At 40.2% G+C, this 13,813-nt stretch overlaps 1 protein-coding gene across 1 annotated transcript in view; it reads left to right on the forward strand.

Moving 5' to 3' along the window:
• The window catches only part of LOC139217907 (centrosomal protein of 128 kDa), a 36,757-nt gene extending 26,156 nt beyond the window's left edge, over window positions 1-10,601 (forward strand). The window contains exons 20-25 of the mRNA XM_070849408.1: window positions 3,632-3,681; window positions 4,893-4,916; window positions 7,164-7,241; window positions 7,371-7,484; window positions 8,952-9,060; window positions 9,928-10,601. Of these exons, the coding sequence (XP_070705509.1) occupies window positions 3,632-3,681; window positions 4,893-4,916; window positions 7,164-7,241; window positions 7,371-7,484; window positions 8,952-9,060; window positions 9,928-10,001 (449 nt within the window). The 3' untranslated portion in view covers window positions 10,002-10,601. The remainder of the gene's footprint in view (window positions 1-3,631; window positions 3,682-4,892; window positions 4,917-7,163; window positions 7,242-7,370; window positions 7,485-8,951; window positions 9,061-9,927) is intronic.
• The last annotated feature ends 3,212 nt before the right edge of the window (window positions 10,602-13,813 follow it).

Raw genomic sequence — 13,813 nt, forward strand, 5'->3', positions numbered from 1 at the left:
GAAAGCATCTTAATGTGCGTGAACTTTGAGACTTCTGTGGGAAATGGACTTGTTTTTTCAGTCCCAAGTCATTTTTGGCTGAATTTCTCCTAATGAGCTGTAACTGCCAGAGGAAGAACAACTTGTTTTTAGCGCTTCATCTGAACAATACGGGGAAATGGGCCTAATTTGTGCTCCATTAACAGAGAGAAAGAGAGTTAAAAGACACAGCGAGAACATGGAGGGAGGGATAGGTAGACATGGACAGGGAAATGGAAGACCTGTAGACAGGGATGATCAATAATTTCAGTCTGTTTTTTGGTTATTCTGGTAGCATTGCACCATGCACATAAGCTGTCTTTTGATCCAGCCTCATCTCAAAACCCCCTTTGGAAACACAGTTCACTCCGTCTTTGGAGCCAATCAGCCATCCGACAGAAGTGGCCTTGTCTGTCCTCACTGCAGGCAGAAGCGCTGATATGGTCTCTTTAGTAATTAGACCTAAGAGTAATCTGTGTGTCACAACAGCCACAAGATCTGGTTATTTGAATTAAAGGCGTGCAAATTTAAGATTTTATCAGCTGGGCTTTGAATGTGGCTGCTCAGTAATGTGGTTCTCTTACAAATCTCCACCATTCACTGATGCATACATTATGATGAGCACTAATGATATGACATATTTGCTACAATATACTGAATCGTGCAGTGTGGCGAATGCTAAATATGACTTCACCTGTTTATATAACAACTCATTATTGGTTTTTTTCTACATTTATGTTATTAAACTGGAAATGCTCTTCCTATAAGATTGTTTTCCTTAAACCTTGTCTGCTTATCAGTAGATTAAGTGTTAATGCCAGCACTCTGCAGAGCCCTTGTGTAATATACAGTAATTGTCTCAGTGAATTTATTAGTGTCAGATAGTGTTGGAGTCTGTATTTTCCTCAAGAGATTTCATCACTTGCCTAGTGCTCTCTATTGGCCTTTCCCTTTTAAAACAAGTCTGCGCTGCTCGTGCAGATAACACAAGTCTGTGCTGCATGTCTAGATAACAGTAGTTGTACTTGTGGGTGACATGTGGCAGGGTGTGAGTCATTGAAGTGAGCTTTGGCAGCAGCAGTGGACTACCACTACCACCTCTCTTCTAGTGACTTCAAGGCAGATTTTAACAGGCAAGCTAAAACCAGAGTTGAAAATACTGGAATTTTTACTGAAATAGCCAGAAATTGTGTTTAGTATTTAAGTCGAGTGCGTTGAGCAGTGTGGTCAGATGTACGTTTGTTTACATGCACACATGCTTGAGGAGGTGGAGATCCAGTCATCTCCAGGTAATTGGATATTGAATATAGCAACACTCTGAGAAAGAGGATGAAGCAAGTAATAAACTTGCAGGCACATTTATATAATCTGTGAGGCCGTATGCTTTCAGAAAGGTGGCATCAGTATGTTAGTGTGTGTGTGTGTGTGTGTGTGTCAGCGGAGAGTTTCTCACATTATGAAAGAATTGTTTCTGATTCTCAGTTGTTAAAGGCTTGGTCACGTTTGTACTGTTCTAAATTTACACCAAAGTTAGCACAGTAAGTATTAGTCATTGGAAGAATAAAGCTTTGCAAATGTATTTCATAACTGATTAATACAAATAAGATGTTACTTTCCCAACATTTACTTGATTTATATTATTCCCATAATGTGTTGCCACCATTTTACTAAACCATTAACACAAGGCTTATTCTACTCAGCATAACGCCAAGCAGAGTAAACATGGTTAAATATTGTGCCATTTGCTTAATAAAACTCTATTGCTAAATGAAAACAGAGTTATTCCTTTAAATTAACACCTCATTAAGCAAACAATCAGGGATTGTAATTAAATACAATTTGGTGTTGCAATCAGCAAACACATGCAGAGTTTGTCTTTCCTCCCTCTACCTGTTTGAGTAAAAATTATTCAGCAGCAGCAAACTGCGTTTGAATCAGTCGAACATATTGGGATGAGATGGATTCATCACATGACCATAACACTGTTAATATTTTTTCTCTGGCATGCTGGGAGTTTTAATGACTGCATCTACTTTTCCATATTTCAGTGATTGAAATGAGTAAAACTGATCATTGTGACATGTCCTGGTGGTGTTGTGTGTCTGTCCCACATAAGTTGTTCTGTCCCTGATCCTGATCCAAGTCATTGATTATCATAAGATTGATTATTTGATGATGACGTATATTATATTTATATTTATACCTGTAGTTACTAGCACACATGTTCATAGCACTAATCGGTATATAGCATCTGTAAACACCCTTCTGTATATTCTGTACATACCCTTTATATATTTCTGCACTTGCTACAAATTGCACTTCTGGTTAGATGCCAAACTGCATTTCATTGCCTTGTACTGTACAGGTGTAATGACAATAAAGTTGAATCTAATCTAATCTAATCTAATGCTGAGTCCTGATCCCAAACGCATTTCTTACAGAATGCACGTTTAGGTAAAGTGTACTTGACAAAAAGTACCAAAAGCTTTATTTTTTGGAAGAAAAAATCATGTAATTAAGGATAAATCATTGGCGGTCAGTGCACTGCTGGTCAACTGCATCTGCAAAAACAGAGCGCAATGTTAGTTCAGCTGTTTCATCAGCTGCTTGGCTACCAGTTAACTAGTACCTTCCAGTCATGTTCATACAGGCGTACAGCACAGCCATTATAACCTAATGCTTCTCACTATTACTCTGCTGATAGAGTCGTGGCAACATAGTTTGCTGCTGCAGCTCCCTCTACCAGCCAAAATGCTACTTATTTATTAAGCTTAGATCAAATGTTGATGTATGCGTTTATTAGGAGGCGATTAGCTCTCTCGTTGCTGTGTGGATTGTTGTAGAGCTCCCTCAAATAGCAGAGCCTTTATCACCAAACACAACTGTACAACAATTTGCTATAAAGGCTCAGTCCCTTGAGACGTGTCTACACGCACGCATCCAATTAATCAGATATGAATAATTACATCTCAAATACTAAATATTAATTAAAGAGTATAATTGTGGACTTCTAAACCAACTAAAATAACGGTTTGAGAACTTTTGAAAAGAATTTCAATTTCATTATTAGGAAATAATAAACACGTAAAATAAAGTATTACTATATCAGTGATCTACTAAATAAGTTTAAATGTTCTGAGTGCTTGTTTGCACCATGAATAGCCAAATGGCGGCTATTTACTTATTTACTCCTGGTATAACTACGTAGTATAAAAAACGTTACTTGAATTAGATCCTAGACTTTCACCCAGGAGATCAGGGTTTGAGCCCAGCTGTCATTAGATTTTTGATATTTGTAGAATTAGTTGACATCAAAATTTTGACCTTAGTTTTCTTTTATCTGTTTTCAGTTAGGTTTTAACTACTAGGTTAGGCTGAGGAAAAGATCATGGTTTTGATTAAAATAATACAAATATAAAAGGTACATCAAACACAAAATATATTCTTTGCAACATACACCTGTCTTTAAAAAGCCACATTGGCCTTTCCATCCTGTGTGCATATAGTGTTGTAGACTATGGACAAATAAAGTATACCACACCTGCTGCAGATGGAGAATAAAGTTAATGTACAGTGTATCTTGACTAACTCCAATGCCAAACGTTTCTTTCAGAGCTTTTGGAGAGGAGTCGCAGGAAGGAGGAAGAAATGCGGAGCCTTCAGGTTAGTCTTCTGTGTCTTTATTAATCCTTATCTGTTTGTCTGCTCATTTGTGTCTGTAAATCTGCATCCTGAGTAGCAGATTGTTAATATCCAGCTGGCCTAATTTCAACTATGTTGCCAAAGAGAGACAGCCGGTACTATTTTTGTTTATACACCACGTTGCCTTCAAACTATTTTTTTGCATATCTGTTGGATTGTTTTTGAGTAACTGCTCTGAGTTATGTGATACAGTGCTACAAACATTAGTACACAGCCGTGAGCCTGACAGACTCCTTGCAGCGTTGCTTGGACAAGTAGCTAATTACAGCAGACACGAGGCCTTGGAGTTTATAAGCCACCAGAGGCCTTATCTCTGTCTTTCAATACTGCAGCATCTACACTTGGCAGGCCACCAACTCACCTAGTCTGGCTTCGACTGGCCCCCAGCGCCTCAGTGGCCCTTTACTCACCATTAAACAGCAAAACACGCACATACACACACATCAAAACGTCTGCTAAGCAATCGTTCCTTTCAAACGTGTGTTTGTGCCTCTGTGAACGTGCATGTGTTGGATACAAGGGTCCCATCTGTGGCTGCATGATGGCACCTGCCAGAACTCGTGTGCAATTAATCAGCCCTCTCAGACCCAGCCGAGCTTTTAATTATGAAGGATGAGGAGAGAGAGATGTAGAGAGGGAAGACAGATAGAGTGAGGGACGTGGATGAGTAAGAAGAGGGGGGAAAAAAAAAAAACTCAGGTGCTGGGGTGGTCTGCGGAAAAGAAAGCACCCCTGTTACAAACCATCAACACATTACCGGCAGAGGGTGAGAGGCAGCTGGTGGGGGGGGGGTGGAGGGGAGGGGGCAGGTGTGTAGTTGAGTGGCAGATAAGAGGCATAGCATCACTTATGCATCGTTAGAGAGGGAACATCAGTCAGGAGCTGGATGATCGGAGAGAGCGGCTTGTCTTTGTGTCTGCGTGATAGGAAGCCTGTTGTGTGCTACAGGCTCTCCCTAGCCACTGACTTTCCCTCCCTTGTTACCTATTAGTTGGAACGCTCTATCCCTCTTTACTGTCACTGTTCTCCTACACACACTGGGTCCCCCTTTGCACATCTACCATTTTGAGCAGTTACCTGACTCATTTTCTTAGTTTAAACATTGGTACTGGTTATTACTTTATCTTTATATGCATATTGAGTAATATCGCCGTGTTTGTGTGTCTTCACAGGACCGTGTACTGGATCTGGAGATGGTAAGGCTTCTCTATTCAAAGCAATAAATGCAATTACAAGAATGGGTATGTATACTCAACCTTAAAAAAACTTTATGAAGTGCGGTGGAGTTATTGAATTAGAAGTCAGGCATGATTCGATGCAGCCGTGTAGGCTGAGGTTCACCTGAGGCTATGTTTGTTTAGCAACCCATACAGGCTAACACAGGGTTAGAAATGATTGCTTTAGCCAAGGTTCAGTGCTCTGTTAATCATCATAAGTCTTACTGATGGGCTTAAGAACCGAGCTGTACTGACAATACAGTATTGACCTCGCCATCCAAACTGTTAACGTTCACCACTAACATCCTTAATTAGCTATTAGACGTCAGCCCACAATTACTTAGCACTACTGAAAGGTTATACTGACCCAAGCACTTTTTTACTCTCTTGAAGAAAAAAAAAAATAAATGAAGCTGTCTAACACGCGCTGTCCATCCATCACAATTATGTGGCACGCTTGGCCACGTTGACCTTCAATTAGCTGTCGTGAGGAAGAGGAGGAAGCACCGTTGACCACAGTCAAGTAAAGGATTTTCTGCATACCGTAACAGCACAGCAGCAGGATGCATCGACCCAGCCTCCACTCAGGCTGGGGCGGTAGGGATCAACCAGCAGGTCTTACTTGTATGTCAGTGTAGCAGTCAGCATGACGCCTTGGAACAACCCTTTCCTTTGATTCTTAAATGCTCCGTCTGAATGGGAATAGGAAGGCCATGGAAACATACAGTGGAGGGATGACCAGAATGAAAGCTTGCTGTAACAAAAGTCCTGTTCTGTTCTATAACAGAATGCATTCCCCAGCAATACCGTTTTATAGATGGGCACACCAATTGTGAGCAGAAAACAAGCATCAATATTGCCCTGAGCTATTGTTAGAGGAGTTGTTTGTTAAAGGAATACTCAACTAAAAATCTGTCTCTCAGGTTTACCCCAACACCCCTGCAGCATAATCCACTTTCTCACCATGAAGTCATAGCCACCAAGTGTATTCTATTGTATTACAATCAATCTGCAATTCATCAATAAACACAGGGCTTCTGGTGCAGCTTCAGAGCTAGAAGGTGGCGATAGTATGACATGCAGGTGTTGTATTAAAAGAACCATGTGGAGCTTCTTTTATAAACTTGTTATTTTTACATTCTGTTTTTCTTACCATTTCAAAGGTGTGTGAATCCTAGAGGGCTAACAAACATGTCAAATTAGTTTCCATCCTTGTAAAACAAGGCCAATTGTTAAACTTATTGTGCATAGTTTACATCTACGCTTGTGGGTTTTCAGTCTTCTACACTGCCTTTGTTGGTGCATTGATTAGCATGAAAACAGCAGTAGAAAGTATGTCCACATGCAGGATACAAACAAAAATGGGACCTCGTAAAAACATCTTCCTGTACCAAAAGAAATGTCTTTTTGAAATTGATTTTTTATTTGTTTGTTTGTTTTCTTTTTTGGCTTACCTGTCCACAGTCTAAATATAGGTTTGCTGTGCATGTGTGCAACTGATACAATATATTTTATAAACAGGGGCTTCATATTTCTGATTCTGTTTTATCATGTTGGAGGACATACATAATACATAACAGTTCTAACAGTATCAGCTGTTCAACCTTGTTATTTGCGTACTACATCCATTATTTCCGCAAATACAAAGGCATCAGTAGCCACCACAGAGCAGTTAAAGCCCACGTACAGCTGATCCAGCTGTGTAGCTGTCATCAGTAATCATCACTCCACCTGACCCTTGAGTGGGAACGACGTCTTATTTCACTAAATGTGTGTTTCATCGATTATTCCTTCCTAACTTCATTTTCTTTCATCTTTTTGGTCGGTTTTAAGTGAGAGGTGCTGAGGAACGAGGAAGAGGGGGAGGCAATTAAGGGAATCGGGATGCTGGCCCAGTATTCACCTGTGAATAATTCTCCATTTGATATTTAGTTGCTGCATTGTGGTGCTTTCTGGTTGTCCCTTACAATGTAATTAATGATTTGGGGATTTGTTTTTAAGAAGAAGAAAATAGTTTAGAATGAAACTCATTACAGCATCTGTGCTCTCCTGCCTCATATTATTTTTTACACAATTACTTCCAGATGTAAGTTGTTAGTCATGTTGCAGATTTAAACAGCTGAGGTTAAATGGCTGAATATGAATGTCAACTAATATTATACAGATAAACTATTATTGCTGTGTAAATTAACTGAGCTTATTTCGGTTTGTGTGTGTCGTTTCCAGAACACAAGATCAGCCCTGGACCACTTGGAATCAATTCCAGAGAAACTATGTCTGATGGAGAACTTCAAAGATTTGGAGGTGGTTCCACTTAAAGCCTAGGCTTCAATTGATTTTAGTGTGGCTCCTCTACTATATGCAAGACTCATGACTATTTAGATGTCCCTTTTGGTCTGGTACGATGACGCAGCCTCCATTTTGTGCCTTCAGGACTCGCAGCGGCAGAGGGAGATGGTAGAGCAGCGCTACTCCAAATACAAAGAGATCGTCTGGGACCTACAGCACCAGCTAGATGAGTCCAAACGCAGAATCCAAGAGTACAGAGTACGACACACACACACACACACACACTTCTGTACTCTAAATAATGAGCTTTGTAATGCCTTACAAGAGCCTGCACCTCCAAACAACAGCCCACGCCTTTTCTATTTCAGTCACTAATTGCAGTGCTTTGTTCAAACAGCAGCCATGTGGATAAGGATAGTCTGACTTTGAGAGCCATTTATGAGTCTAACTCGCCCACACTGGTGCCAAAGTGTGCACTGCACCTAATTTGCAACTTGTATGAATAAATGAATAATTTCACATGCTGGTAATGCATCATGGGTGGACAGAGTGGGACAGGCTCGAGCGATGGCACAAATGTACACTCAAACAAAACCTTTCCCAGTCACTTGTTCATTGCTACAGTCATCGTCTGTGCTGTGAAGCAGTCAGGGGAGTCATCAAGACATCATTGTTGACATCTGATTGCCATCAGCAGTTTGCAGCCTCCCCTAAACAGCCATACAGTCACTTTTTAAATGGTTTTAATCCGCTAGATTACCCCATTGGTTTGCCAAATTACTCCCATGTTGAGCGATAAGTGGCGATTGCATTAGTTTAATAGCTGCTGCCCAGCCGGGGTTTGTTTAAGGAAAAAGGATTGATGAGTGTCTTCACAAGACTTCCATCTTGATCTATTCCCAGGGGATAAAAGAGATCTGTAATATGTGTCCGACAGCAGTGATTCTGGGTGCTTTGCCACAGACTCACTAAATATTAAGAGAAATCTGTTCAGGCTGGGATACTCTGGACTGCGTGTTTACAGGCAAATAGATGCCAGTAATGGAGCTTTTATCCTACACGGGTGCACATCGTTCACTCACTTCTCAAACAGAATATTTTATCTTTCTGTAGAGCACTGAGTTGTCCAAACTTGCATTTTTGGGGCCACAACCCTCATTTTCAGGTGCTTTGAATTTGATTTTGTGTAGTCACACTGTAGACATACATGATGGCACTAGATGAAAGATTAAGAGATCACCAAAGTTATTACAGTTCATCCCGAAGGGAACATGAATGCTTGAGCCAAATTTCATGGCAATCCATCCAGTTACTGTTGAGACATTTCACTGAAGAGCACATACGTTAACCTCGTGGTGCCGCTAGATGAGAAGTTATGGGGGGACCTCCAAAGTCATCATGAGAAGTTGTTAGGAATCAGAAGTCATTAGACTTCATCCTCTGGGGACCATGAAGGTATAGCATATCATGGCAATCCATCCCATAATTGCTGAGATGTTTTAGTCTGGACTGATGAGTAAAAATACTTCCATGTATGTGTGTCTAGCCCGACAATGTGTGGCTGAATCTGAGTTGTCCTACAACGACCAAACTTGTTTCTATGCTGGCACCACCCTCGGGCTGTGCTCACTATTGCTAAAGATAAAAAAAAATAATCACATTTTGTTTGCTAGCATGGCTGCAGACTTTTAGCCTCGTCAGTTACTGTGTCGTCCCGTCTTCCAGGACGAGAAGCTGGACGCCACTTCCCGGAGCCTGAGACTGGCTGCTCTTTCTTCCTCCATCAAAGGCCCCAGCACATTGCTTGGCAGCTCCCTGAGATCTGACACACTGTGTGAGTATTTATATACTGAAGCTACAAAACCTGTGCTCTGACAGCTTATCTGTTGACTGGTTTGATGTTTCTGTGCATGTCTGCATTGCTAGATAATCTTAAAACATATACCAGTATTTTTAAGCGTTTTGTACTGCACAATGGCCAGACTGAAAATCCAAGTTATTTTGCAGGACATAAAGATTATGAATTCCCCCCTTTTTTTTTTTTTTAGATATTTTTATTATTATACCTTTTCCAGCTTATGTCAGTTTAATGTTTTCCAGTCAAGGTGTGTCTGCTTTTAGAAACAGAGTATTTGTTTCAGTCCAGCTGAATTCCACAGTGCAGCACATCATTATAAAGCACATGATATGCATAATTGTAGGTGATGAATTTCACCAGTACATTCATGGAGCACTGTCGCTTTCACAGTCAGTGTTTCAACATGGTGACCAGAGTTCAAACTTTCCATCACTGCTCTAGACGTGTGCTTCTCTGTATCGCTGCCAGTGGCTTGCAGCCAGAGTCACTTGTAGCCCGTCCCTAAGCTGCTTACAGATATTTGGCACACTGTGTTAAGAAGAGCGCACTTTCTTTGGCTTTGTGTTCATTTTACCTCCAGTAATTATGATGGCCAGAACATCTCTATGGCAATTTAACACCAGTGTTAATATACAATACAGTTGGCCCGTTTAATCATAACACATTCAGCAGCAACAGGTAGCGCTAATCGTTTAGTTACTACTTGTAATGGAATAAATCCTTTAACAATAGATGGGAATATAGTACCCGCTCATTTTGGGCTGGGCCTGGGTGATCGACAGGCTGGGAATATAATTGTTTTCTTTCCATTCTCCCCTCAAATCGCCCCCCCGTCCACTGCAGCTCCTCACAAACGCCTGACCAGTTCAGACTTGGATGAGTCCGCAGCCAACGGGGCCAAACCCCTCACAGATTAGCTCAACCTCATGTGAACCTTTTATCTGTATCTCTACAAACCCAAACGCACGGTGCTTACGGCTGACTCTACCTGCCTGGTGCTCATCCAGAACAAAGAACACACTGACTGCACCAGGAGGCCTCGTGTGCAACAATAATCCTCCTCGACTACCTCAACCAGGCAATCACTGAAGGTGCTCAGGAGCAGAGGGGTAAGGCTGTCAGATTTCAGAGCAGACTTTGACAGACACTTTGAAGGAGGAGAAAGAAGTTTGGTCACTGTAAAGGAGGATGTACAGCAAAGTGATTAAATGTTATTTATAAAAACCTGAACTGAATGTATCTGAAGAATTTAACAAAAGGTTTAAACCAAAAAAGTTTCTCTGTTACATTTCTTGCAATTGTTCCAACATTTTAAGTGCGCAGCAGCTGTTTTAAATATTGTTTACGTCATGACCATCTGTACCTTTATTATCATGCCAATGCGTTTGTGCTAAAAGGATTTAGTTTGACTCTACACGAACAAAACACTGGTGCCTTTTGAACAAGATGCATTTTTACAGACACACTACGTTGTCTTCATCATGAAAATGTGACAAATCTTTTTCACGTTTCACCATCTCTTTCTGAATGTGTTGACTGTTTCTTTTTGACATTCTAATTTTTGTTTCACACAATATTTTATTTTGTAAAAAGAAACAAGCACCGATAGATTTATTTTTTATGAAATACAAAGGAAGTATATGCACTGTGAATAAATCCCCATGCAAGTAACTGTGTGGTTTTATAAGCACACTTGATGTCCCCTTCATTTCAGAGTGAAGTGTTTGCTTTGCAGCAGCTGAGAGACTCCAGCTACTCCCACTGGCATCTCTTATGCTTTTTGTTAAAATCCTTCATCACTCAGAATGACCTAAAGACACACAAGAGAGAAATATCCTCATTTAATGTACTGCGAAACTTCAAAGGTATTAACACAGTAGCTGCTGTGTAAACATTTTCTCAAAAGTTCTCAAAGTGTTGTTTTAGCTGCATGTTTCAAGATTGTGCAGTACTTCTGAAAGGTATTCTAAAGGTGTTCAGTATAAACCTGATGATATGCAGCCCTGAAACTGAAACAAAATCTAATAAAAAGGTGATCAGACAAGTCAAAAATCTAATTAAATGCATAATAATGTCAGTTGAATTATTAAAAGTAGTAATTTAATATGGTTTTATACTTTTCAGTTGGTGTAAAAATACAAAAAGCTTGACATTCTTTTTCTACAACCAGTGAATTAATGAAATAAATTACAGCTTAAACAGTAGTTGTAAATGACTTTTAGTTTATTTCATTTTTCTGGTCTTGGGGCACATTTATCAATTTCCTGTTACGACATTTCCCATTTAATTTTCCTCACCATATTTTCCAATTTTCCTAATGATTGTATTATAACGAGGTGGGCGTATCCATGCATGCCCAGAGCAGTGATTGTTACAGAGTGTGTGTGTGAGACTGAAAACACTGGCTGAAGACATGAGCATGGATATATACATGAAGCACCAGCCTCTTCCTACCTTCCTACCTTCCTACCTACCCAGCTGTAGGTAACCTCAACCACCTCTTTACTGCACTGCACACTGCTTTAGCATCAGCATTGTACAGGAAGCTAAACTGTTTTAGGAAGCAGGCGAACACTTGCAAAGTTGAAGTGAAGACGAGACACTTACATCATCAAGATAATCACTTACATCACATGGTAATAAATTAAGTGTTACTCACCACAGTCACACTTCTCTTGAGTAGTTCGGTCCTTTCAAATGTGAAACAGGGCATAAAAGTGAATTTATGAGGTGAAATCTCCCAAAAGAAATATGATTTGCGCACCTTTTCTAAATCCGAGCTGGTGGGGGGCTTGGAGCTTGTCGTGTACCAGCTACACAACACAAATTATTCTCTCCTTTAAAAGCTTCTTCATGTGCCTTTTGTACAGCAGCCTGTAAAATTCAAAGAGAAGAAAAACACTTAATTGACAGCTAAGTAGTTTTCCGCCTTAATAAGAATCAAAGCTTATGTGTTTTGGCATTTTTTAATACACTTCAGTACTAATGTACTGTCTCATCCTCTGAAGAAAAAGCTCTGTTATCTCTTTATCATATTCAAAAAGAAAGACAGTCTTGTGTTTAGAAGAGGCAAAGTTTTTTTGCTAGACTTAACAAAAGGCAAAAAAAAAAAAAGTCCAGGCGATTACAGGTCCAGTCTGACAAACGCGTCTGTGTTTTATGAAGCCGCATCCCGAGGAAAGCAAAGCTCAACCAAGCTCAGAGCAAAAATGAGCTGCGAAGCTGTACTAAGCCTTCACTCAATCCCTGTTTCCCCTCTTAAGTTCTAAGTACATTTGGAAAGCAGAGGTCCAGAGAAAATATTGAACAATTCTCGGAGCATGTATTCCAGCACAGATTGACTGCACTTGTGTGGTGATTCCCAAAGTATAAAATCCACAGTATGTTTATCTGTTGACTTGCGCTAGCTGGTTCAGCTAAGGGTTTAGCACTAAAACACAGACAGGTGGTGAGATCCCAACCAGTCCGGAAAGTCTCACGGAGGCCTGGAGACTTCAGCAATTGAAAATTTGTAATTGTTTTGCTCTGTAATTCCTATTTCACCTTCCAGGCGAGAGCAGAGCGAGTTTCAGTAATCTGTGTTCCCCATAAGGGCTCAAACTTGTGCTCAGACTTAAATTTGAAGATAATGAGCAATCTCGGAGTTTTGCCGTTTCAATCCCTCATTCATCATGGTATTGATACTTTCACATTTGTGTAAATAAATCACATTTGGCAGGTTCAGTCACACTTCCAGAACACCCTGGCTGTCTAATGGGTTTCTTCATACTGTAACTACGTCCCAAGGAAAGTGTCTGCTTATCTCAGCTATATTAGGTTGCAAAACACATGCAAACACATAGATCAGCCCTGCTGCTCCCTGCAGACTAGTTTCCCCATTTACATTCTGCCCCATCATTAGTCCAGCTTTACTCCACTTTGTCAGGTTGAGAGATGTTAATGAATAAATTCAGAGCTTTCCACTGGTTTGTGTTCATTTGTGTTTTCCCGCAGAGGAAAATACAGCCTTGACGTTAAAAAAAAAAAAAATATTGAGTTTGTAATCTGCATTTGCACATGTATGAGAAATGTAGCACACATCTGTCTGAGCTTGTACAGATTAAACTGCTGTAGGACGGTCAAAGTTGTTGAACATATTCAGATCTGTTCACTAGGACTGAATGAAGCAAGCACACAGATATTCTCTCTCTCACATTACCAACGCATGTATTGTTACAAACATTGTGAGGCAACTACAGGAGATTTGAAAATGTTTCCTGCCTTCTGCTTAGCTGTGCCCTCAGTGCCTCTCTGCTCCACCTTTTCACCACAGGTGTCCCTCAGGTGTGTCGCATCAGTGGCTCATTACGACTCAGACAGGTGTTGGCATCATTTCTGACCCTCCAGTCTGTTCCTACACAAGCCATTTAACATACAAAAAAAAAAAATCAGTGGAGGTAAAGGGTCAGTTCCCCACAAAAAAAACAAAAACTTTTAATCGCTTTAACTATAGTTAGTTATAGTTAGTTATAGCTATACATAAAGTTTTAGTTTTATTGTGTGTCCAAGTCATTCCTCCTTCCAGCTCAATACAAGAGAAGTTAAAGGAATTACGTTTGTGTTAATTACAGCACTGAAAAATCCCATTTGATTAATTAATAAAATAAATGTTTCTTTCTGAAAGTGTCCGGATTGTTTTGGACAACACGCAAAGCAGCAGCTGTATGTTTCTGAACCTTTCAGCCATGGA

The sequence above is a fragment of the Pempheris klunzingeri genome, chromosome 18 (genome assembly GCF_042242105.1).
Source record: "Pempheris klunzingeri isolate RE-2024b chromosome 18, fPemKlu1.hap1, whole genome shotgun sequence".
In the NCBI taxonomy this organism is placed as follows: Eukaryota; Metazoa; Chordata; class Actinopteri; order Acropomatiformes; family Pempheridae; genus Pempheris; species Pempheris klunzingeri.